Source organism: Erpetoichthys calabaricus, chromosome 2 (genome assembly GCF_900747795.2).
Source record: "Erpetoichthys calabaricus chromosome 2, fErpCal1.3, whole genome shotgun sequence".
Classification (NCBI taxonomy): Eukaryota; Metazoa; Chordata; class Cladistia; order Polypteriformes; family Polypteridae; genus Erpetoichthys; species Erpetoichthys calabaricus.
The window spans coordinates 174,333,658-174,359,145 of record NC_041395.2 but is presented as its reverse complement, the minus strand read 5'-3'; the positions used below and the strand labels follow the sequence as shown (position 1 = coordinate 174,359,145).

Genomic DNA, 25,488 nt, shown 5'->3' with positions numbered 1-25,488 from the left:
TATCTTCCTTTTCAAAGGAGTGCAAAGCAAGCAGTCAAAAAAAAAAATCAATAGGGCTTTTTGGCTTTTAAGTATGCGAAGCACCGCCGGTACAAAGCTGTTGAAGGCGGCAGCTCGCATCCCCTCTGTCAGGAGCAGGAAGAGAGAGGAAGAGAGAGAGAGAGAGAGAGATAGAGAGACAGATAAAAAAAATCAATACGTGCCCTTTGAGCTTTTAAGTATGCGAAGCTCCGTGCAGCATGTCCTTCAGGAAGCAGCTGCACACAGCCCCCCTGCTCACACCCCCCTACGTCAGCGCAAGAGAGAGAGAGAGAGAGAGAAAGTAAGCTGGATAGCTTCTCAGCCATCTGCCAATAGCGTCCCTTGTATGAAATCAACTGGGCAAACCAACTGAGGAAGCATGCACCAGAAATTAAAAGACCTATTGTCCGCAGAAACCCGCGAAGCAGCGAAAAATCCGCGATATATATTTAAATATGCTTACATATAAAATCCGCGATGGAGTGAAGCCGCGAAAGGCGAAGCGCGATATAGCGAGGGATCACTGTATTTAAGATACAACCATCTCCATTTCTTTTGTGTTTTCCAGTTGGAGCACAGGCAGGTGAAGTGACCTGCTCATGGTCACACAGTGTCAGTAGCAGGATTTGAACTTACAACCTCTGGGATTGATGTCCAAAACCTTAACCACTACACCACACTACCTGCCAGAAAGTACACTACACTGCCACAGTAGTAGAGGCTTTACAATACTGGTATACTCCTTAAGGTGTTACCTATTATTTAAGTAAACTGGTTTTGGCACTCATAAATACCATGGAGGGCTTCAGTTTTAATATGGAATAGACATGGGGATCCTCCCAATGTAACCACAAATGAGGGAAATTTTATAATCTTAAGGACATTTCAGCATTGGGGCAAAGTGGTGGCTCTGAGGCTAAGGATCTGTGCTGGTATCCAGAAGGTTGCCGGTTCAAATCCCCGTCACTGCCAAAAAGACATCCTACTCTTCTGGGCCCTTGAGCAAGACCCTTAATCTGTAATTGCTCCAGGGTCGCTGTTCAATGGCTGACCGTGCGCTCTGACCCCAAGGGGTATGCGAAAAATAACAAATTCCTAATACAAGAAATTGTATAAGGCGAAATACAGAACAAAAAAAAAATATCACCATGGACTACCTAATTTATCTTACCATGTGCACATTCCAAATTTATTCTGAAATTTTTTTTCCAGTAACTGAAAAGTACTGCTTTCTGACAGTATATCTGAAATAGTGAATTCAAGGTAATTCAGAATTTTTTAAATTTAATTAAACTTTTTAAAGCCATTTTTTGTAACAGCATACTTTTAAAATATGGTTTGTCAGAGAATCACTCAGTTAGGTTTTGTAATATTTGCTATTGTAAGATTTATATTTGCATTATTAGCCGGTTAATAACAAACTGAAGAGAAATGGGTGAGTCAAATTGATGCAATTTTCCAATGTCAAAAATCCTAGAACTCCATTTACTTTTTTTTTTTCTTTTCTTTTTTACATTTGTCTGAAATGTAATTATTATTTCCGGTAAAACACTCTTTATTGTGCTGTTTTCAAAGCATCGTATATGACTGATTAGACTTGTTTTTTCATTGCTTGGCCTTTGTACTAGTCCACATGTTGAATACTAGTTGGACCTGCTTTTTAACTGGTAGACTACATTACACTCGCAACATACCTTTCAATTATATGACATGTGCTTTCACTACGTTTGTCACATTTTGTGCTTTATATGAATAGACATTAATTTGGCTTCAGAAATCAAACAAATGACGCAAATTCTTTGCTTAAAATGTGCCTCTACTGTATTTTTATTTGCTAAACTGTTTGCACTGCAGTCCTCTATTCAAAGTGTATGGTGCATGTGATGTTTCCCTCGTGACCATGAACTGCACAAACCAGTTAAAAAATGGATCAGTGGATGTGTTTGATATAATCAGAGAATGAATGCAAAGCCTTACATGACATGGTTATAAAAAGTGATTAATTACACCGTCATTTTGTCTCCTCTTACAACGTTGTGACATTACAAGTTGAACAATTAAAACTGACATCTGATCAGTCACATCCATTGAGCTCACCAAGCATGCATGAAGCTATTTATGAACTGACTTCATAATGGGGTAAAAGTGGTAATAAGGAAATCTTGTGTTTGTTTTGGTTTTTTTATTAAAATAATAATAAACATGATTCGTGCAATTACACTCTGAAATTATCCTGTCATGAAGATGATATGGTCATATGAAAAAGTTTGGGAACCCCTCTTAATTCTTTGGATTTTTGTTTTTTCATTGGCTGAGTTTTCAAAGTGGCAACCTCCTTTTAATATATGAAATGCCTTAGGGAAACAGTAGTATTTCAGCAGTGACATTAAGTTTATGGGATTAACAGAAAATATGCATCATAACAAAATTAGACAGGTGCATAAATTTGTGCACCCCAACAGAGATATTACATCAATACTTTGAGTTGAGCCTCATTTTGCAAATATAACAGCCTCTCCACACCTCCTATAGCCTTTGAGTGTCTGGATTGTGGATGGAGGTATTTTTGACCATTCTTCCATACAAAATCTCTCCAGTTCAGTTACATTTGAAGGCTGCCAAGCATGGACAGCCTGCTTCAAATCATCCCATAGATTTTCGCTGATATTCAAGTCAGGGGACTGTGACGGCTATTCCAGAACATTGTACTTCTCCCTCTGCATGAGTGCCTTTGTAGATTTCGAACTGTGTTTTGGGTCATTGTCTTGTTGGAATATCCAAACCCTGCATAACTACAACTTTGTGACTGATGCTTGAACATTATCCTGAAGAATTTGTTGATATTGAGTTGAATTCACCTGACCCTCGATTTTAAAAGGGCCCCAGTCCCTGAACTAGCCACACAGCCCCACAGCATGATGGAGCCTCCACCAAATTTGACAGTAGGTAGCAGGTGTTTTTCTTGGAATGCGCTGTTCTTCTGCCATGCAAAGTGTTTTTTGTTATGACCAATTAGCTCAATTTTTGTCTCATCAGTCCAAAGCACTTTGTTCCAAAATGAATCTGGCTTGTCTAAATGAGCATTTGCATACAACAAGCAACTCTGTTTGTGGCGTGAGTGCAGAAAGGGCTTCTTTCTCATCACCCTGCCATACAGATGTTCTTTGTGCAAATTGCACTGAATTGTAGAACGGTGTACAGATACACCATCTGCAGTAAGATGTTCTTGAAGCTCTTTGGAGGTGATCTGTGGGTTGTCTGTAACCATTCTCACAATCCTGCACATATGCCGCTCCTGTAGTTTTCTTGGCCTGCCAGACCTGGGTTTAACAGCAACTGTGCCTGTGGCCTTCCATTTCCTGATTACATTCCTTACAGTTGAAACTGACAGTTTAAACCTCTGAGATAGCTTTTTGTAGCCTTCCCCTAAACCATGATACTGAACAATCTTTGTTTTAAGATCTTTTGAGAGTTGCTTTGAGGATTCCATGCTGTCACTCTTCAGAGGAGAATCAAAGGGAAGCACAACTTGCAATTGACCACCTTAAATACCTTTTCTCATGATTGGACATACCTGTCTATGAAGTTCAAGGCTTAACAAGCTAATCCAACCAATTTGGTGTTACAAGAAATCAGTATTGAGAAGTTACATGCATTCAAATAAGCAAAAATTACAAGGGTACCCAAATTTTTGCACAGCCAGTTTTTTCACATTTGATTTAATTTCATACAACTAAATACTGCTTCACTAAAAATCTGTTCAGAAAAAACCCCAGTACTTGGATGTTCCTAGGAAATGAAAGACATATCACTGTTATCTTATTTTGTTGAAAGTAGAGTACATTATTATGCAGGCTGAGAGGGGTTCCCAAACTTTTTCATATGACTGTATATTTCTAGACATGATTTTGGTGTATTTGTCCGCTTGTAATTGTGTGCGAGTCTTGTAACAACTTATATTCAGTACTACTGATAACTGGAAAAAAGCTGGAACAGTTACTGTATGTTTTTGGAACACTGGTATTGACTAGCACTGAAAGTATTGGTTCTTTTGACACCCCTAATGGTAGTTAGACAGGATATGGAAGACCAAGAAAACTGACAGAGATCTGCTCTTATACTGTGCTGGAAAACAAAGAAAAAAACCAGTACGACACTAATGGACTTACTCGCAGGTGGGATTTACCTGAAAAACGAGTGACCTTCATGGAAGAGCTGTTAAAAAGCAAACCTTACCTAGGATTTGTTTACAAAAGATGTCTTCAATATGCCAATAAACATCTGCATTAGACATGTATTTTGGAATGAAGTGTTGTGGACAGATGAAGCTAAAATCACTCTTTGGCCCCAACCATAAGAGGCTTGTTTAGAGAAAACCATTCTTCGATGCATGTCCACATGTTTAAAATAAAATTGAGCTAAGTAAGCTTTCTATACTCTGCAAGTTACAACATTATCAGTCTTCCACTTGCACAAGATTTTAAGTTATTTCCTCTAAACAGCATGCTTCTTTGTGAGATTGTGCCTATCATTTCTGAATGCACCAATTTTACTCAAACCTCCTCATTTTCATTGGGACAATTAATAATGATGCCACCTCTTTTAATTCTGTTTCTTGCAGTTCAGCTACATACTAACACAATTTGAAACTTACACAGATTGAAAGAAGACAAACTTTTTTAATGAGATGTTAGGAATGGTGAGTGGATTGAATGAGGTCTGAGCCAAAACCCTACTTCATTTTGTTCGCATCTGCAGTTTGGGAACACTAATTAAATAGTGTTTTGTGTGTGTATTGCTGCAATGAGATTCTAGGGTATCCATCACTCTTCTTTAAGTTTTATAATTGGTACACTTACATACTGTAAATACTGTTATGTTGTATAGCAGAATATTAGAGTTTTACATGCTGTACCTGCTAGTTTTCTGGCCTTGTTCATAACACACAACCCAGGAAAATTACTGGGAATATTATTAGATCTTCACCAGAGAAATTACAGGGCTATCTTTTTTGGTATTTGTTTTGGTTCGGCTTTGTTCACACAAGATCTTGACTCATGAGTTAATAATAAATTCCAGCCTCTGTGTATGTATGAAGAAATAGAATGCTACTTTACTGGTAGCATATTACAAAAGAAATCTGTGCTTGGAAAAGTATATACCATGTCTATCTATTTAATAGACCATTTAGTATACTGAGGTTTAAAGGCCAATGTTTAAGAGTAACTTTCGGCTTTTAATCTGGAGCTGCATATGCCATTTGTTCACAGATGAAGTTAGTGCATCCAGTTAAGAGTTCTTGTATTGTTTGCACATGATATATAATCCATTCAGTTAACAACCATTTGATCTATTGCGCTTCTGCAGTTAATAGCTGTAAAATAAATCAGGTAAATGAGAACGATTTGACCATAGAGTAGGGCTATCAGCAATTCCGTCAGCAAGAAGGAAAAGAAAACCGATGACCTTGAAGAAGGGAACAACAAATAAGTTGTGAAGTAGGATCTCTCTCTTTCCCTTCCCAATAAACTGGATACACACAGTACATGGCACGTATAGCTTATCACTTTCACAGACCAGTGATAACCCCTGAGAACACTATTCCAGTGTTTGAATGAATTGCTGTCACCAATATAGACACATTTTCTTTAATTTGAAAACGGTCTCAATGGTAGTTTATTAAGTGGTACTGGGGAAAAGTTAAAAAAAAAAAAAAAAAAAATTTAAAATTAGCCCATTCCTCCGTACATACAGAACAGCTTCAACTCTGGGATGTTGGTGGGTTTCCTCACATTAACTGCTCGCTTCAGGTCCTTCCACAACATTTAGATTGGATTAAGGTCAGGGGGGTATTTTCCGTACGTCACTTAAATCATCCGAGATCAGATGCCTCATCTTGGATGAGTTAATGCTGGTGAAACTCATCCGGGATAAGTCGGTTTTTCAAACGCAACCATGTAGTAGATTAGTCTAGCTGGATCTAATCATCCGAGATGAATGCGCACGCCCGCACTGATTGAAAAGCCCATGTATATTGTCTAGAAAACATGATCAGGCTGTAACAAAATGACAAAAGAACGGGCGCATTTTTTTTCACACAAGCGGAGCAGGACCTTTTAATCGAAGGACATGAAGAATTGCAAGATTTAATATGCACAAGGGGTAACACTGCAAAAGCACCCCCAAACCAGAAAAGACAGCTGGCAAAAAAGTGGCTGACAAATTAAACACTAAGTAGTGTGCATTGTACTTACTGAATGCAGCGTTTCATTTCCTGTGTGTCAGATTAATTTTTAATATGTCATAATTCCAGATCAAACGTGAGCACAAGGAGAACATGGGAACAGGTTAAAGTGAAGTACAAGAATATACTTCAAACTGGTAAATATTAGTATATAACTATTTAAAGAATTGTTAACATAAATAATCATATATAATACAAAAAACATTAATTTTAAAGCTAATAAGAAGGCAGACAAGCAAAAAACAGGTGGAGGTCCACGTAGTCCAGACCTAACCCCTGCAGAAGAGTTGGATATCCAGCAAAATGCTCATTGCCTTGTTTCTGAGGGCATTCCAGGGGGAAGCTCCTCCCCAGAACCAGTGGCAGGATGCAGTGGTCACTTCATTTCAGATGGTCATTGCATATATTTGTCCTCAATGTGTGCCATAGGTAGTCATATCCCTAGATCTTGTGTCTGACCAACAAGATATTGACAAAGGTCAAATATTTGATGAAGACACTGTGTTTGATTATTAATCAGGAGGAGAGGTTCATTTTCCAAATAATGTTTGATCTAACTCCACTCTGATCAGTCCCATGTGCCCCAATCACATTTGGAAATCCTGGGTAATGAAAATGTTAGGCTGATTGTGAGATTCTTCATGGAACTGTGGGTGTTTTTGCCTGTGTATTACCTACCTGCGTATTACCTACCTGCAATGGCATGAAATGCCTCTTTTTTTTGTCTGCACACACAGGTGTCCAGGAAACACTATGAAAACCTGAAGGAAAAGTCAAATAGACTTTACGAATTGCCTGGCAAACTGCACTTTTAGATAGATTTTCCACATCGCCTACAGTATATAAAAAAAAGTGGCGCTTGCAAAAAACCTCAAAGCAATGCATACTGTCTGTGTGGTTGTGAGAGCCCAACTTCGCCTAGTTTGACTTCGAATATAAGGTGGTAGTAAATCTTTGAGGTACAATATTCCCACTCAGCTAAAGCGGTATCTTTCGAAAATAATTTCCTCTGGGAGCAATAAAGGATCTTGCCGATTAAATCCGGCTAAACGAGTAATCCTCGTATGAAAAATAACCCCCTGGACTTTGACTTGGCCATTCCAAAACATTAACTTTGTTCTTCTTTAACCATTCTTTGGTAGAACGACTTGTGTGCTTAGGGTCGTTGTCTTGCTGCATGACCCACCTTCTCTTGAGATTCAGTTCATGGACAGATGTCCTGACATTTTCCTTTAGAATTTTGATATAATCCAGAATTCATTGTTCCATCAATGAAGGCAAGCCGTCCTGGCCCAGATGCAGCAAAATAGGTCCAAACCATGATACTACTACCACCACCATGTTTCACGGATGGGATAAGGTTCTTATGCTGGAATGCAGTGTTTTCCTTTCTCCAAACATAGAACTTTTTGGATTAAATGAAGAGTGTTATTTTGATCTCATCCGTCCACAAAACATTCTTCCAATAGCCTTCTGGTTTGTGCACGTGATCTTTAGCAAACTGCAGACGAGCAGCAGTGTTTTTTTTGGAGAACAGTGGTTTTCTCCTTGCAACCTTGCCATGCACACCATTGTTGTTCAGTGTTCTCCTGATGGTGGACTCATGAACATGAACATTAGCCAATGTGAGAGTGGTCCTCAGTTGCTTAGAAGTTACCTTGGGGTCCTTTGTGACCTCGCCGACTATTACACGCCTTGCTCTTAGAGTGATCTTTGTTGGTCGACCACTCCTGGGGAGGGTAACAATGGTCTTGAATTTGTACACAATCTGTCTGACTGTGGATTGGTGGAGTCCAAACTCTTCAGAGAGAGTTTTGTAACTTTTTCCAGCCTGATGAGCATCAACATCTCTTTTTCTGAGGTCCTCAGAAATCTCCTTTGTTCGTGCCATGATACACTTCCACAAACATGTATTGTGAAGAGCAGACTTTGATAGATCCCTGTTCTTTAAATAACACAGGGTGCCCACTCACACCTGATTGTCATCCCATTGATTGAAAACACCTGACTCGAATTTCACTTTCAAACTAACTGCTAATCCTAGAGGTTCACATACTTTTGCCACTCACAAATATGTAATATTCAATCATTTTCCTTAATAAATAAATGATCAAGTATAATATTTTTGTCTCATTTGTTTAACTGGTTTCTCTTTATCTACTTTTAGGACTCAAGTGAAAATCTGATGATGTTTTAGGTCATATTTATGCAGAAATATAGAAAATTCTAAAGGGTTCACAAACTTTCAAGCACAACTGTAAAGGGAGCAAAATGGGTTTAATTTATTTTGCCTTTAATCTCCATGTGATAATCATTTAAGGCATACTGTTTAAATCATTTGTGTACAAGCCCTCCTATATCACCACTGTGCCTGTTCTTATTGTATTTTTTCTTTTCCATTTGCACAGAATCGTCTCTGGCAAAGGGACCATCGTGATTTTCGAGCTATCCAGCCTGATGCTGGTTATTATAATGAAGTAAGTAGAAATTTATATTGTGTGGAGTTTATCTAGTGATAAATTTGCATAACCTTTTTTGTGTAGCTTTTACTTTAAACTTTTTGTTAGCTGTGTTTAACATGTGTTTGGAATGGGGGAAAAAGCAAGTATCAAAGTCAGTGAATGAATCCCAGTATTTCTTAACTGGAAGACCACAGTCTTGCCCTTTTATCTTTCTGATGTGAACATTTGGTGTTAAATCAACTATACCAAAATAGTTTTTGTTTTTCTTCCCTTTGTATTATTGGTTAGAACAGTACTTACCACCTCTTCCTAATAGCTCCAAAGTTCTAGGTTCAGACCTCTACTGGAGCACTGTTTATGCTCACTTCATGTCTGCTTATCTTTCTGTTTGTGTTACTTCCGATTTTCAGTAATATTCCAAGGAAATGTTTCTTTGGTTAAATGGTGATTATAAAATCACATGGAATTAGTATGCTTAAGTATTGCCTTCAATGGCCTGACAGTGGTTCCTACCTTGGCAACCCTGGATCGGATTAAGTGGGTGTATAGTGAATGGGTGTTTATTTGAATAATGTATCTATGGTGTGTGTGTGTGTATGTATATATATATATATATATATATATATATATATATCTATGTATATATAATCTCTATCTATCTATCTATCTATCTATCTATCTATCTATCTATCTATCTATCTATCTATCTATCTATCTATCTATCTATCTGTAATATATATATATATATATATATATCTGTATATATATCTATATCTGTATATCTATCCATCTAATCTATCTATCCATCTAATCTATCTATATGAAATATCTACTGAACATTGGTACAAGTAACTGAGTCCTGACTACACCATTATTGTAAAGCATCATTAAAAATAAGAAATGTACTATTCATGTTCCAAAGAAGCTTTTTATGGTTAAGTGGGCAGAACACAAACAAACCACAGTTCAGTTAGTGATGAGATTAATGCAGTAATACAGGAATTGTGTTCCAAAAGCTTCCATCAAACTGATCATACGCTGATTCAAAGAATATGATATGATGTGGTTCCGCACACATATTAAGTAAACTAAAAAGGTTTAGTAGCAAAGGAGAGTATTAAAACAAAACTGAGTGCCTTTATGAAGAATGTAGCACATCTTCTCCTTGACGCACTAACACTGACTACTTTTAGCCAATTAATTATTTAGCAGAAGTTTCTCAAGAAATGCTACTGGGGCTCCTTTATACTAACAACAATATGTCTGCATAATGCTTACTGTGACTGTAACAGTCAGAACTTTTTTTTTTAATATTCATGTTTTATATTCATTCTGGTGTGTGTTCAAACCAAAGTATGTGTTTGTTTATTTACTTATTTTTCTACCTATGTATGTATTTATTTAAAGAGCCCTGGAGTCTGGTTAAGGTATTAATAGTAATGGCACTCACCCTTTTACCCTTTTATTTGTTATTATGCAAAGTCTTTGCTTGTCCTGTGCAACTCCTGGTCCTTGAGCAATTCCAGCTGCATTTTTGAGGAAAGTATGCCTTTCGCAAGCATCTGCTTTTCATCATACATTCCTAATCAATATAATGAACTGTTATACTCGGACATATTTTCATTGTCCTCTCCTAACTTAAATCAAATCAAGATGCATAAAGCAGAACTTATTTCATAATCTCTCCAGTTTCTGTTCAACATTTCGCATAAAGTGAAGTCCGCTTTTATAAAATAATCAATCAAGGGTATGATGCATCTCTTACCCTGTATGTTGGATCGATATGTAAAACCTCAGTTGCACACAGGTTTAATTGGAGACTTCAGTTTTAATGGATAAAAAGCAATGTCTGCTGCTACCCGATTGTGCTTTTCATATCCAGCTGGAAAAGCTGGTTAACATACTCACTCCATTAATACCTTTGGATGAAGTATGACATTTTTTGTTTCTTTTATGCAAAAGATTCATTTACCCTGTTGCTTGCAGTCAAAAGTTTATAAACCAGCTAGTTGTATTTTGTGAGAAAATCTGTTGAAAGAACACTCATATATTTTTTTTTTGGTTGGTTAAAAATATTTTTGGAATATGTAGTATGGATTACAGAAATCCTGAACTCAACATTCCCTAGTTCAAAGGAGCCAGTTTCACTGTGCGACCCTCAGAGTTCAGTAGCCTATTAGATTTCCTGCATTTGTACAGGCAGGATCCTTTAGAATCTAGTCAAGCTTTGAGCTCTGTCTGCCAGAGTTGGCTGTGTGTGGTTATCCTGTATGCACCTTAACATCATACAGTCGGTTGGGGGATTTTTAGGTACAGGACAATTAGCTAGCCAAATATGTTTTTGTTTGTGCATCTGTAGATCTTCATCCCACTTGCATCTCACAAAGACTTCTCATTTCCACAAAGCATTAAATAATCCCGCCTCAACTAATTTTATGTATTTTTTCTTATTAATGTAAAAACTTTTTTGAGGGCATCTGTTTCCATTTTCAGAAGTCTATCTCTTGAGTAAATTAATGGACTTTTCATGTTTTATATCTACTGATAACCTTATTGAAATTTGCTGCGTGACAGGTTTTCAGTACAGTGCATTGCAGCTTTAAATTCATGTTACAGGCATTATGCTGTCTTTGAGGGAACATTGGAAACCAGAATGTGGTGTTAAAATACAGTTACAGAACATAACTTAGAGAAGTAAAGTGAAAAGAAAAAAAAAATCCATAATTTCCTCCAGTTACATTGTAAATAATACATTGCATGCAAGATGTGACAGAATTAAGTTGCACTCACTCAATTATGTTTTAGTTTAAAAATGCAAACATTAGTTTCTGTTTTCGCCTTTTGTCTACACTACACCTCCTGAAAATGGACACTTTGAAAACACTGTCTCGAGCCGTATGCATCTGAAAAAGACACCTCAGTGTTGCAATGTCCGACTGACTGACTGACTGATAACTTTGTATCCAACAGGCTGCTGAACTCTGAGTGTCTCCCAGTGAACACCTAGCTCAGTTTCAACTAGGGAATTTTGTAATCTACACTACTTTAAAAATACGGACTGTAATTCAGTTATGTAGCATATCGCTGCTTTGGTCCTGCTGATTACAACAGTCTCATTACCTGATCAGTAACCCTTCATAAAAAAGAAAAACCTATTCCAAAACACTGGACATAGAGGAGTTGCTTTCCTTGATGTTGTTTACTTTGATGGATCTAAATTGTGTTTTGTACAGTCTGAATGCTGCATTTATGCACAAAAGGAAAAATTAATTTACCAGTATCTTCTCCTGCTCAGATCTCCCTGCTTGCGATTCTTACCATGTTTTTTTTTTGGTTCACTGAGATTTCTTTTTCTTCCTATCCAGCTTGTTCCACCAGTGGGAATGCTGAATAACCCTATGAATGCAGTAACAACAAAGTTTGTCAGAACATCAACAAATAAAGTTAAATGCCCTGTTTTCGTAGTCCGGGTAAGTAATTCCAGAAAGCGTAACCACAGTTTTCATTTTGTGTCCAACCTATGCTTTGTACATAGCACCAAGAAGATTTTGCTGATTCTTATATTGTGAAACACTAATTGTACACACCATAAAACTAGTATTAAAGATTTTTGGTATACACATTACAGGCATACCATTAGAATACTTTACAGAGAAACATGGGAATAAAGTGGCAAGTAAAATTGTATATTGAAAATGCCTAAAGTACCAAGCAACACCACTGTTGCAGAATAATTTAATTTATTCTATCATCTGGAACAAAATTGTTATCTACAGTGTCATGTAAAGTAAGTACACAGCATATCTGTGGCTATTCTGATTTTCTTCTTCAGTTCTGTTACACATGCAAATAGTAACTGAAAAGATCTGGAAGACCAGCTAATTTACACAGTAAACAGACGTTTCTTTAATTGATAAGTGAAATTAAACCATGGAAATGAGAGGTTCTAAAAATTTATAAATAAATGAGATTTTATTTGTTGGAAGGAAATTAAAGAACCAGTTCCATTTTGTATCTTTTTTTAATAGACTGTTAAATTTGAAGACTGTAGATAAAAAACAAAATTGTTTCAGACTTTAATAAGATTAGTCATCATGGACATCCTGAACACTGTAGAGAGAAACATAAGGGTACCCAAATTAAAAGTCAGATTAACAACTTTAAATATGTTAAAATAAAACCTTTTGATTTAAAAAAAAAAAAAAAAAAAATTTTTTTTTTTGCTCTTTTCAATTAGGGTCAGTCAGCGTTCTGCAGCTATACTGTAGTTTCTGATTCCTCTGATGTATATTTATGTCGACATGTATAAGAGCTAAAAAGAAGAAACCAACAGTTGTTAAGTTATAGAATGTTTGCATTTTTCTTGTCTCCAAAGCAGGTTTAGAGAGCATTCATGAGCTACTAGTCTACAACAACGTTATATTAGTTTAAGGCTTATTTATATTTTTCATTTTCATTACTCAACAGTGGACTCCAGAAGGGCGACGTTTAGTAACAGGCGCATCTAGTGGAGAATTTACTTTATGGAATGGTCTGACTTTCAACTTTGAAACAATCTTGCAGGTATCATTGGTTGTGTGTGTGTGTGTTTTGTTTTTTGTTTAAATGCAAAGTCAGAGAACTCTTCATTAGTTATTAAGTCAAAATGGGGTGGCTATGCACTTTTGGGGGAGGTATAGTTTGTGGATGATTGGTTCAAGTAAAGTTTTTAACAAGATGGGATAGTTTCAAAATTACACACAATTTGCAGAATGTGTATTGATTTCCATTGTAGATAATAACTTAAATGTCAAGTTGTTATTTCAAAGGGTGTGTTGCCCACCCACCTCAAAATGCTTGTCTGTATTCTTGGAACACCTAAATTCAATTGTTTTTCTCCACTGTGGATCTATTTTCCCAAACAAATTGTTTTGTTGTTTTCTTTACCTATGTGTAGACTACTTTCAGCTTGCCTCAGTTAAGAAACTTGAATATGTAATTAGTTTAAGGTCAGCATGATCTGAGCCTCATTAAACAGTCTTGTAAATTAACATCAGTGCTGTTTTTTAATTATATTTTTACATTTTTTTTTTAAACATGTCTACATAAACTGCAGTTTTTCTTTCCCTAGCTTTGATCATTATAAATACGGTGCTTGTTTTACATATTTTGGTTCTGTTTATCAGGAATTCTGTGTTCTGATTGAATGCATAGTCATTCCTGTACTTAATGTTCTGCTAATAACTTGTCTACATTCTTCTTCTGTTTAGGCCCATGACAGCCCTGTGAGAGCAATGACTTGGTCTCATAATGACATGTGGATGCTGACAGCAGATCATGGAGGTTATGTTAAGTACTGGCAGTCCAACATGAACAACGTCAAGATGTTCCAGGCGCACAAGGAGGCGATTAGAGAAGCCAGGTTTATACACAATCTACCATTTTATGTAGTTATGCACAGCCTGGTTTACATTTTAGCCTTCTGTACAGAGTCCAAATGTCCTCATGGTCCAAGTGATTTTCATCTGGGCATGTGCTTATACTTGCTTAAAAATGGTCTGGTTGTTTCCTCTTTTTCATTATTCCATTGTGTTCTTTCTTACATATTTACTCTAGCTAGCCTTGAATCTGTAAGCATTTTGCAACACTGTTTTGAGAATGGTGATCATGTACTTTTTGCTTATTTTTTTATTCATTTATTTGATATAAGCATTGTATATCTCAAGCTTTCTTATATATTCTAATAAAGAGTTATTTTCTGATAACCAGAATCTGAATAAACATTAAATAACAGCATTGCTAACAATATTCACAATAGTAAAATGATGACATCAGAATAACAATTTTTTGAATGCCGGAATGAGAGGGAACATAATTATTTGAATCTCTTGTCTCAGTTTTGAAGACCAGACTGCAGTATTTTGGAAAAAAATATCAGGTCTGAACTTCCCAAACCAATTTTATTTTTTTTCTAACTTGTGCAATCTGCACACATTTTTAAATATTGAAAATTTAAAGTGGTGGTGCTGATTGTATTGATGTGTTAAATTCAGCCTACCTCTCGAGTTATTTTTCATACACAAGAGTCATCAAGTAATTCATTAAAGATTTGGGGCCTGTCAGATCCTGTTTTTCATTTGTATTTTAAGGTTCAATGTATTTATCTGAATGGTTAAAATTTAAACTGTGAGCCTAAGTATTTTAGTTTTCTTCACTACTCATTTTTAATTTTTTGGGAGCAGGGAAACTTTTTAGGATCACGTCAGCTTGGTCACACTGTATAACAGTCACAGTGTCAAATATGATGGTTCTGATAATAGCAAGCTATTTTAATAAGTCCCAGCTCTGATGAATTCATCCTTCTTAGACCCAGGAGGAATATATGCGAGGTAGCATGTTTGCTTTTTGAAAGTGACAAGAATACTTAGGGTTACTTTTTACATGGATCTTTCATCTTTAATTGCCTGAAATTTCAGAAACTATACTGTTTTGTATATCTGCAAAAGGTGTGCTAAATTTTGAAAATCTTGTTTTAACATTTTTTTTTATTAACTGATGGGTATAGCTATAGTAGTCAACAATCTGGGCTGCACTGTAAGAAGTTAAAATTAGATTTTACACTTTGTAGATAAAACAATGTATACATTTTAACTAGTAGTGACATCCATTTGTAATTTTTCAGATTGAATCTATATAAAAACACCAGTGCATTTTTTAAAACAATTATATAGTACCGTATTTCCACAAAAATAAGATCTACTCCAAAAATAAGCCCTAGCATGATTTTCAGGCTGTTCTGTAATATAAGCCCTACCCTAAAAGTAAGCAAACTCCAGGCAGGGATCACAAGGGACGTGACTCCCTGCGAGACAGCAGCGCTACCGTAGCCCACTGTGGCACCCCCAATATGTGTAACTATTAACAATATTCATTATTTAAACAAAGTTAACAACTCTAAAATGTAACATATATATTTTAATGCATTTCATCATGAAAGTGATAAGTTTAAATCTAAGAATTCTAAATGATAGCTGGAATATCATAAATTTAATGTGTTCTGTGTGGTGATCTATTGCTGCTTGCTGCTGCTGTCAGGTCAGGAGGAAGCCCAAGAAGCATGTAGCGATTAACAACTGGGTCGGTTTTAAAGTAACGTTTACAACAGTCTACTTTAATGATAAACTACGAGGTGAAAGTGGACATTTCATGGTTAAAGCAAAGCTGAAATTTCCACTTTAATCACAAAATAGACATTTTCATTATGTCCTTAATTTTTTTTTCTTTGTGGCCCAAATACCCCGCCGTACATTCTGATGCTATTGTGAAGTTGCAAATAAAAAAAATGGTATATGAGACTTTTAAAATATATCGTGTCTTTATGTTGGTGAATATGCGACACTTGAATATAAAAGCAACATGAATACATTTGTATGTCAGCATTTTGCTTCACCACATCGAACAATTCATCAAACATCGAAGCACGCACATCAATCCTGGAGGATCCTAAAAGCGGCTGGAGTAGCAAGAAATTCAGGCTGGAATTCAGGGTTTGAATGTGGAGAGTTATGATGATATTCCAGAAGAAGAAGATAACATGACTGTATTTGGATAAATGTATATTGTTGTACATGAATAAATATAAGACATCCCCTGAAAATAAGCCCTAGTGTATCTTTTGGAGTAAAAATTAATATAAGTTAATATTAATATATAACAGTTTATTAAGAAAAATTACTTCACTATTCAAGTGAATTGTAAAAGGATGTGGTGGTACTCAATGTTTTTCAATATTGATAGTACAGAATGAAAGCTGGTACTGCACTAGTTCATGACTGCAATTAGATGAATTAATTTGGAAGGCATAATATGTGAGGAAAACATGAGTTAAGACTACATAAGAAAATGTCTCACAGTGGGGATGCTGCAACAAAATAATAACAGAAGTCATGCCTGGAATTCCTTTGAGTTTGATGCAGAAAAATTTTAACAAGCGATTGTAAGAGTTGTGGTTGTTTAAAAAATAAAATAAAAAGCAAGGAAAACACACACATGCTTTTGTTATTGACACTTATCTCATTAAGGAGTTCAGAAATACTGTAGATTTGTGTGTGCTTTGAGAGTGCATTGACTCGTCAGATTTGGATTTTGTTTCTTTATATTGTCATGAAATAGTAAGAGGAGATGAAATGGTGGCAACATTAATCGCTTTATAATAGTATCCTTTACAGTCCTGATAAAGGAACAGAGGCTTTGCATTTATTCTCATATTGCAATGAGCATGTCCACGGATGGTTGTCCAAGTATACATTAATTTTCTAACTGGTATATACAGTTCAATGTCACAGGGGAAATCTTGCATGCATCCACAATTATACACCATGGGATATAGGAGGAAACTGGACACTGGCAATAGTAACACCAGTTTTGGCAAGTGAAAATCGAGGAAGTTTCTATCAAAGTTGCCATGTGTCTACCCTGGCGATGAAATGAGCAGCTGTATTTGTTAATACCAAAATAAAAATCCTTTAGTGTTTCAGTGCTTCAAAGCACATGTCTCTATACAACAGGTACATTGTCAACAGAAACATGTATTCACCCAGATAGCAAAACAGCATACTTCATTGCATAATATGAATATGCAAGTGCTAAATTTGTCTTTTGAGCTTTTTTGAAGTCAAACTAATAGTCATGACTATAGTCCCTAAAATGAGACTAATGTAGTAAAAAGCATATGTTATATATTTGAATTGTTAAAACTGACTGCAGGTAACTTCAAACTTTAGTTTTCTAATTTTATTTTTGCACAAAGGCTAACCAATAACAAAGTCTGATCACTCATGTAAGAGATTCTGAAAATGGTGCAAAAAAGCCTATTTTATTAGTTAAAATAATGTACTAATTTAAAACTAGCAAGATTGATTTCACACAGGAAGACTTAAGGTTTGGGCAGATGTTTAAAAGGAGGGTCAGATTTTGAAATTTAAAGCTCTAGGACTTGGTGAAATTTGAATCAATTTGATTGATCCGTTAAATATTACTCTTCAGTAATGTTTTTTTTTTTAAAACCACCTGACAATATAAATAAAAATCTTACAATAGCAAATTTTCCAAACCTAACCAAGAGATTCTCTAACACACCAGATTTTAGAAGCATGTTGCTAGAAAAATGGCTTAGAGTTTGTTTTATATGAAAAGTATCATGAATTATCTTAGATTTCACTAATTCAGAATTCACATATGCAACATTACAGATATAGTAATGTTTGAATTTTATTTCATAGAATACATTTCGATTGTGCAGGTAATTCATGATATCATTTTGTAAAACCTATTCTGAAATCTCCCCAAGATTATAATATCCTCATAAACCCAAACTTGACATTAGACATGGGAATTTTCCCTGTGTATCACACATCACAATGCTGTCCTGCAGGTTTGTTGTTGTTGCAGAATCTTATAGGTATTGACTATCAGAATTTTACTGGTACTGGTATTGAATACAAATATTCTGGTATCATCACATCCCTAATAAGAGGGAATTTCTACCTATTAATGTAATTTTTACTCAAAGTGATTCAAGTACATTGTAGGGAGTATTTAAATTTTTCATAATCACCAGATACTTACAATAGTAAACTTTTTGGTGTTGTCTAGAGGAGATCAAGGCTTTATTATAGTCAGGCGATTAATGCCACAGTGAAGTTGTGATTACAGATTACTGAATGTCCATAAGATACGGTTGAAAGTGTGAATTAATTCGGCACATTGCAGAGAAGATAATGAAGAATGCCTGTACCAGTGTCAGGAAACTGAATTGTTGTTGTTGTTGTACAGCTAGCACTTATTTTGTGCACAGCAGACTTCATCTTTTAATTTTATGACTTTCATTTTTAAAATGAAATGTTTCTTGGTTACCATCGCACTTCCTCTTTTATATACACCTTTTCTTCCATTTGCATTTCCTGGTGACAGAATATAAGGGGAAGAACACACAATCAGAATCATTCATGAGGCATTTCAGAATGATGAAAAAAGTGATTTGACAGGAATAGAAGTTAGGAGAGGGTGATTAGCCTTTACATCTAATTTGCTATTGAACATCCACTAAACATAAATTTGCGGAGGAATGACCAATGTAGGTAATTTTTAGTTTGTGTATTAGTAATATTCAAGACATGTGTCTGGACATCATGCTCCAGTGAAGTGTTCCACCAGCTGCCCCAAAAATATTACTGACAAACCTATTTCTAAGAACATATCAGTTTAAAAGAATAAAAGTAGACAGGAATATTGAGTCGAATCTTAATGCAAATTTTTTCAGTAATTAGTACAATTCATGAAATTCTGAAGCAATGTATCGACGGGTAAATCCACTTTCTGTTAGTTAGCCAGCAATGGATTGTGTTTATTCCTCTTCACTACTTTTGCTTCCAATAATCAAATTTGCAATGTGCAAAGTATTGCTGAAAAGCACTACACAATAGAAGCATCAATACTTCGTTAAGGCTTTAAAATTTTTATGGAGGAATTTCTTTATTTCCAAAGGTAAGTTTAACTTTCTTATGCCAGTCTGCTAACAGTTTGTTGTTCTGTTTTTTTGTTTTTTTTTATATAAACATGCTGTGTTTTGACAAGTGTCATTATATTGTAATATAGAACAAACAAGGTAAATTAACTAAAATCTTATAAAATAACAGTATTTGATCTGTGTTTAATAAGCATCCATTTATCTTTAAATTGTTTTCAAACACTTTTTCATGTTTGTTGCATGGAGTTCCTGCCATGAAAGGCAGACGCGTACAGCTTTTAAGCCAACTTTTCATATTGTTAGAAAAAAAAATAAATTTATGTTGTATGTACTGACCAGCAGCACTTGTCTCTACGTGTACATATTCCTTTGGGAAGAGACCTAACGGGCTCTTTTAATCCCAACTATGATACAAGCATTTTTCCTTTTAAAAGTCAATACCTGTGTCAGTACAACACCAAAGTTGTTCCAACTGAAAATGACAAAAGGGTACAACATCAATCATAAAGCAGTGAGTAAACGTTATACTCGTCAGCTTCCACATGCTTGATACAAACATAAAGGCTGTCACCTTATATAAAAAATTTGTATAAAATGTAAATGTTCCTTGCAATTACTAGATAAATAGTGTTCTCGTAGTGTTTTACATTATATTTGAAGATTAGGCCAAATAATGAAAAAAAAGTACTACAGTAGTAGGGTTTTTTTTTTTTTTCCCCTTCTTGCTTGTTCTGGACATATTGCTTATGTTTCTCCACACACAACTTCATACACCAAGCGATCTACATCCATCCTTTACTGAATCATATTTATTACAAGAGTCTTGATGTTAGGACCTATCCTTTCAACATTAGGTGTAATTGGTATTCAGTCCTAGATGGAGCATTAGTCCAGCTCAGGCACGCTCACTCATCCAGAGCCAAGTTTGCACTCCACTTAATATTTGGTGTGTGTGTGAATAATTGATGTAATATGTGACAATACTGTTGGCGGAAATATCCTCTGAGTTCATGACATATCTACCATTATGGTTTACAGAAGACTGCAGACTGGCAATAAGATACTTGCCGCCAACTGTTCTTCTGAGCCATTGGTGTCAATATGAATCAGATATTTAAAATTTACACTTAATGTTCTGTTAAGACTTTTCTCTCAGTTGCTGTTACTCTATGCTTTATCATATTCACTTGTATCTTCACAAGAATGGTTTTCTAGTTGCAACACATTCTGCTAGACAGTTTCTTTGTGCAGGCAAAGTGAATATTTGTATGACAGATGCAAAGAAATTACTAGCTTTCTTTGTTAAAATGGCGTTCTATTTTGTCTTCGGTGTTCACCCTCTCCAGTTTCTTCAAATCTCTTTTATAATGCTTGGAACAGCCCATCTTGAAAATCTAGTTTGGTATGTTGATGCTTGTTCATACAATACTTTCATTTTATGGCTGTCAAAGTGTGGTAGATGTTTCCAAACCTTTCCTTAAAGCGCACCAGCATATTTGGATAGTATTCAAAGAACCCATTTATTAAAGTGGAGCCCTAGCACACCTGGTTCAGCTAATGATTTCTTTAGTTTGAATCACTTGTTCCATTGGTAAATTTAAGAAACACTTTGAACAATTGGGGGTTCATCCAGTCTAAGTTAAATAATTAAACTTATGGTGTTCTAGCCATCTCAAAAGATAGCATTTGGGCTTTTTGAGGGGAACAAACAACAAATTCTTGTATTCATTGTATTAATGTTTGTTCTTTTAATGTCTGTTCTTACTTGCAGTGTTTACACAAGCAATTAAACACTCAAGGGTTGATCACTAGCTTTAAAAATTTTTCTTAGTGACTGAAGACTTTGTCAGTATTGTATACACATGTTTGGACAAAAGGGATAAGTGCAATTGTATGAGAACTTGACTGTGGGACCAGCTTTCACAAGTAAATTCATTTATGTTGAGAGACAACTCCTTAGGCGTTCTTTTTAATCTAGTCCTAAGTTCTGTTGGCTTTTTAAAACATTCTATGTTGTCTGTGGTTTTATGCTAAAGTCACTGTTTAAGTTAGTGTAAAGTACCATTTGCTATGAAGAGCTGTACATAACTATAAAATGCTTGCCTATTGTAAGATATCTTCTCTCTCTGTTGTTTTTACACAATTTTTTTTAAGTTTAGACCTAATTATGAGTTTCACCTTTTGCAGAGTTTCTGAATGACCAGGTGTAATTTAAGTAGAATGATCCATTTGTGTGTCTCTGACAGAAGCCCTTTAGTATATATTAGTCTTTAGTTTAAAAAGCCCAATGAACCTCTTTAGTGTGTTCACCTCTCTGATAATGAGTTTGACATTTTTTTTTAAATATAGAAACATATCCAAAGCCAGGAATGTCCAACTGCTCATTAGAGAGCTGCTTAGAAGTCTGACATTTTCAGGTGTACCTCTTCAGAAATTGTTCTTTATTAATGGCTATTAAGGAGCCATGGCTTAGGCAAATCCTGGAACTTGTACATATCTGTCGTCCTGAAATACTGTTTTGTTTCCTGCTATGTGTCTTCAGTTTCTCACCAACGGATAATAAATTTGCAACTTGCTCAGACGATGGAACTGTTCGAATTTGGGACTTTCTACGATGCCATGAAGAGAGAATCCTCCGAGGTATGTTTATATATTGCCACATTGCAGGCACAATTCCTGCTTGATCAAACCAAGTTAATTCAAAATTTTAAATTATATACACACACATTTCACAAACATCTGCTACTTCAGTATCTGCTTCTTGAAAGCATATGCTCATGCAGAACATTTACATTCCTGTGTCACAAATCTTTTGGTAACATCTGGAAATAATAATGTAGTGTGATATCATACAGAATTTTACAACTTTTAATAATGGACTTGGTAAAAGGACTGGGTTTGTAAGGCTTGACCATTTTGTTCACATCTCTGTTCTATGTAACATTATTTTATGTGGTGTTCTCCAAGGTAATAAAGTACATTTTTATTTATAAAGATGTTTTTTAGTCGCTACTGAAAAAAATAAAAATAGTGATGGGGTGTATAGTGTTTAATGCAGTTCTTTTTTCTTAACCTGAACTGGAAGCATATACATACAGGCATTAAATGTGGCTATTAAATTTAAATCAGAAGTATGTGAAGTTTTGGTTTACCTAAGCTTACCTAATAGTAGACAGAGCAAGTCATCCACTTTTGTAGTATCCCCTCCCCAAAGACAACTTAACCACATCCAATGAACTTCAGTCTCTCATTTGAAACTTTCTGATAATCATTGAATTGAATAAAATAATTGTCAGATTCCGTTAAATCTTTAAGGATTTAGAATTTCTAAATCATTGCGTAAACCTATAGTAATATGTAAAGAAGAGCGGATACTATCTTTATCGTACACAAATTAACTGGTTGAACAGAGTTCCTATTTGTTGATATTACCCTTTCAGTTTTCTAAAGTTGGCCATTGATCCCCTTGACTGATTGGTTGCTTGTTGTACAGTATACTTTTTATTTCCTTAAATGAAGTCAAGTTGGCTTTGTGTTGTTTAGACAATTTCAGTTGTCCAGCTGCTTATTTGAATTTAAGTTAATGTTTTTTGTAGTTTCCTGTGTTGAAGAAGACAATAAGTAAATAAACAGACCAGTATTTAAAGTAAAGATATTATGGATTTTACTAATTTACTTGCAGTATTGTTTGTCTGGCCGTGATTCAAGAAAACTGATAAAATTGAAATTGGTGTGGACTGTTCTGCAGATATTTTTTGACCAATTCGGTCTCTATGTAATTAGCAATGTTTTAAATTTGAGAGCTGTTGTGTAAGAAATTTAAATTCATAAATGCTCATAATATTGGTCCCTAGTCCATTGTTCTGTTTATAGCAAATACAGTTGCATTTGGAACATTAGTTGCCCTTTAAATTTTAAGGAGTGCAAGTTAATTACTACTTACGTAGACAATGGAAACTTCCAGAGGTTAATATGGGATTTGCTTTTATATGATCAAGCAGAGCTTTGACTATTTTTTTACAGGATTACCAGCCTGTACTCTAATTGAACAGATGCTTATGTTAGAACTTTATTTGTTTTTGCCAAGTGTCAAGGTCATTTTAATTTTGAAATGAAAAACTCTTTGGAAATAGTTCTGCAGTAGCAGATTGATTGACAGGAATCACAATCTTTTGAGCAAGTAGAATCATTTTAAATTGCCAACCAATGAGGTCTCTGGTTCAACTTGCATGGAACTTAAGAATCTGTGTTCTACTGTATGCCACTATGTCAAGGATGAGAAGAATTTCTCCTAATGCTACAATATGCTACTGCTACATAACTAAAGAACCATGAATGTAGCATACACTTGAATCAGAACAAAGAAATAATAAAACTTTTCACCGTTGCAAAAAATGTTTAAGAATTTTGTTATAAAAGAAATGTTATTTATTTGTTTTTAAATTTGTTGAACCATCAACATCTATGAAGATCAGATCATCATGTTTCACAGCCCTGCCCCAAAGATGGTTCTTAGTACTATGATCCAGACTAATATCCACTTTCTTGGACATGGCAGAGGTCTAATACTAGGTTAAACACTGGTAGGGACACATTCCTTTTCATGTTAGTTGGTCAAACTCAGCACTAATACTATAGTAGTTTAAGAAGAAATTAAGAATGGGATATAATGTATTGTTTGTTACAATTACAGCATTATGAATGTAATTTCCAGTAACAATGTTTACAAAATTCTAGATATTATCGTCCTATATGTCTTAAGTTGAATTCAGAGCTAATCTTTAATGTAACTGTTAGGCGCTTATAGGGATTTGTCTGAAGTTGCCCTGTTTCACTTTTAGTTATAATCCTTAACTCCACAATAATTTTAATTTCTTTTATCAATCAAATTATTAATAAATTCTGACTGATGCATTACTGAAAGCAATTTTTGTCCTTCATATCTTTGAGACTTCGTGAGATATCCTGGCCAGCTAAGAGAGAGAATTCCCAAAACATGTCTTGGTCCTACCCTTGATGATCTTCCTGTGGGCTGTGTCTAATACACCCTCATGATTCTCAAAAGTCCATGGGAGTCCCTCAAACCAATTTATCTGGCTGGCTAATCTTTACTTGGCAAGCCAGTAGCTGTGCTGAGAGAGGACCTTTTGTTTCATTGTATTTTTGATACTATCACAAAGTCAAGTAACCCTTTGTAAAAGTGTGATTTTGATTGCTTGAATTTATGCTTTTACTCCCTTTAATGGAACTTTACTTTTGAGTTTAAGAACCAAACATTTTCAGGAAGCTTCTATTGGATGTTATGAAAGCAGATAATTCACTTTTACCACCAGTCACCTTTTTATTGGTAGTGTCATGAGCACTCAAATGGGAATGTCGTAAAATCATACCCCCTAATTCCAGCATATGAGGTAAAAACAAGGATTTTTTTCTTGCCATGCTCTGTTGTGGTGCATCATAACTTATTGCGCGTATTAGTGAAGAAGATCATGTAAATTCCTCATGTACTAAAAACAGTTTTGATTAGTGTAATGTTAGACTAACAGTGAATATTGCAAGAAGGTTGTATCTAAATTCAAGTAAACTAGAGTGCTGTGTTTTAACAGTGTGAAGATCTATGCTTAAATTTAAAAAAGGCTTACTTTGAAACATTACAGATTATTACCAAAGTATTTTTTTATTTTAAAGAGTTTGGTTTTTAACATACTAGATTTACACTATTATAATTTTTGCTCATAGTTTTGGAATGCAATGATAAATTTTACAATATTCTATCATTAAGATTAACACCTGAAACTTCCATATTTCTGTAATAAATGCTTAAGAATGGCAACTTTGAAGGAATTCAAGACACTGTCATTCAGTTAATTTTTATGTGGTGTGGAGTCCAAAAAATGTCAAATCTGGGGAAAAGTTTAATTTTTTCTTTTAGAACTCTCTACAGGTTAACATGAATTGTAATTGAATTTTTATAATTACTATGTATTTTAGCCATCAGTCTACCATTTCTATTTTCTTGACACAAAATGCAAACTTTAAAGCAAACTGACGGTGTTTTTAAAAATTTCATCAGTAAGCTATAAGCCGTATTACCGGTAGGTCATAAAAATGTTTAACAAAAATATATGAATTATGACTTTTCTTAAAAGGTAATATTTGTAAATACGTAACATGTAGATTTAGTTGGATGTGAAGCAGCATGTCTCTGTTCAATCATATTTCCCTCAGGTTTTTCCATTTTATGCCTTAGGGGC

General features: G+C 35.1%; 1 protein-coding gene across 3 annotated transcripts in view; it reads left to right on the top strand.

The window, feature by feature from the left end:
- wdr33 (WD repeat domain 33) overlaps window positions 1-25,488 on the top strand; it is a 197,542-nt gene that overhangs the window by 85,632 nt on the left and 86,422 nt on the right. For all 3 annotated transcript variants that reach the window (XM_028793092.2, XM_028793089.2, XM_028793093.2), the window contains exons 3-7: window positions 8,674-8,742; window positions 12,093-12,197; window positions 13,195-13,290; window positions 13,977-14,128; window positions 21,777-21,874. In XM_028793092.2, coding sequence (XP_028648925.2) covers window positions 8,674-8,742; window positions 12,093-12,197; window positions 13,195-13,290; window positions 13,977-14,128; window positions 21,777-21,874 — 520 coding nt within the window. The remainder of the gene's footprint in view (window positions 1-8,673; window positions 8,743-12,092; window positions 12,198-13,194; window positions 13,291-13,976; window positions 14,129-21,776; window positions 21,875-25,488) is intronic.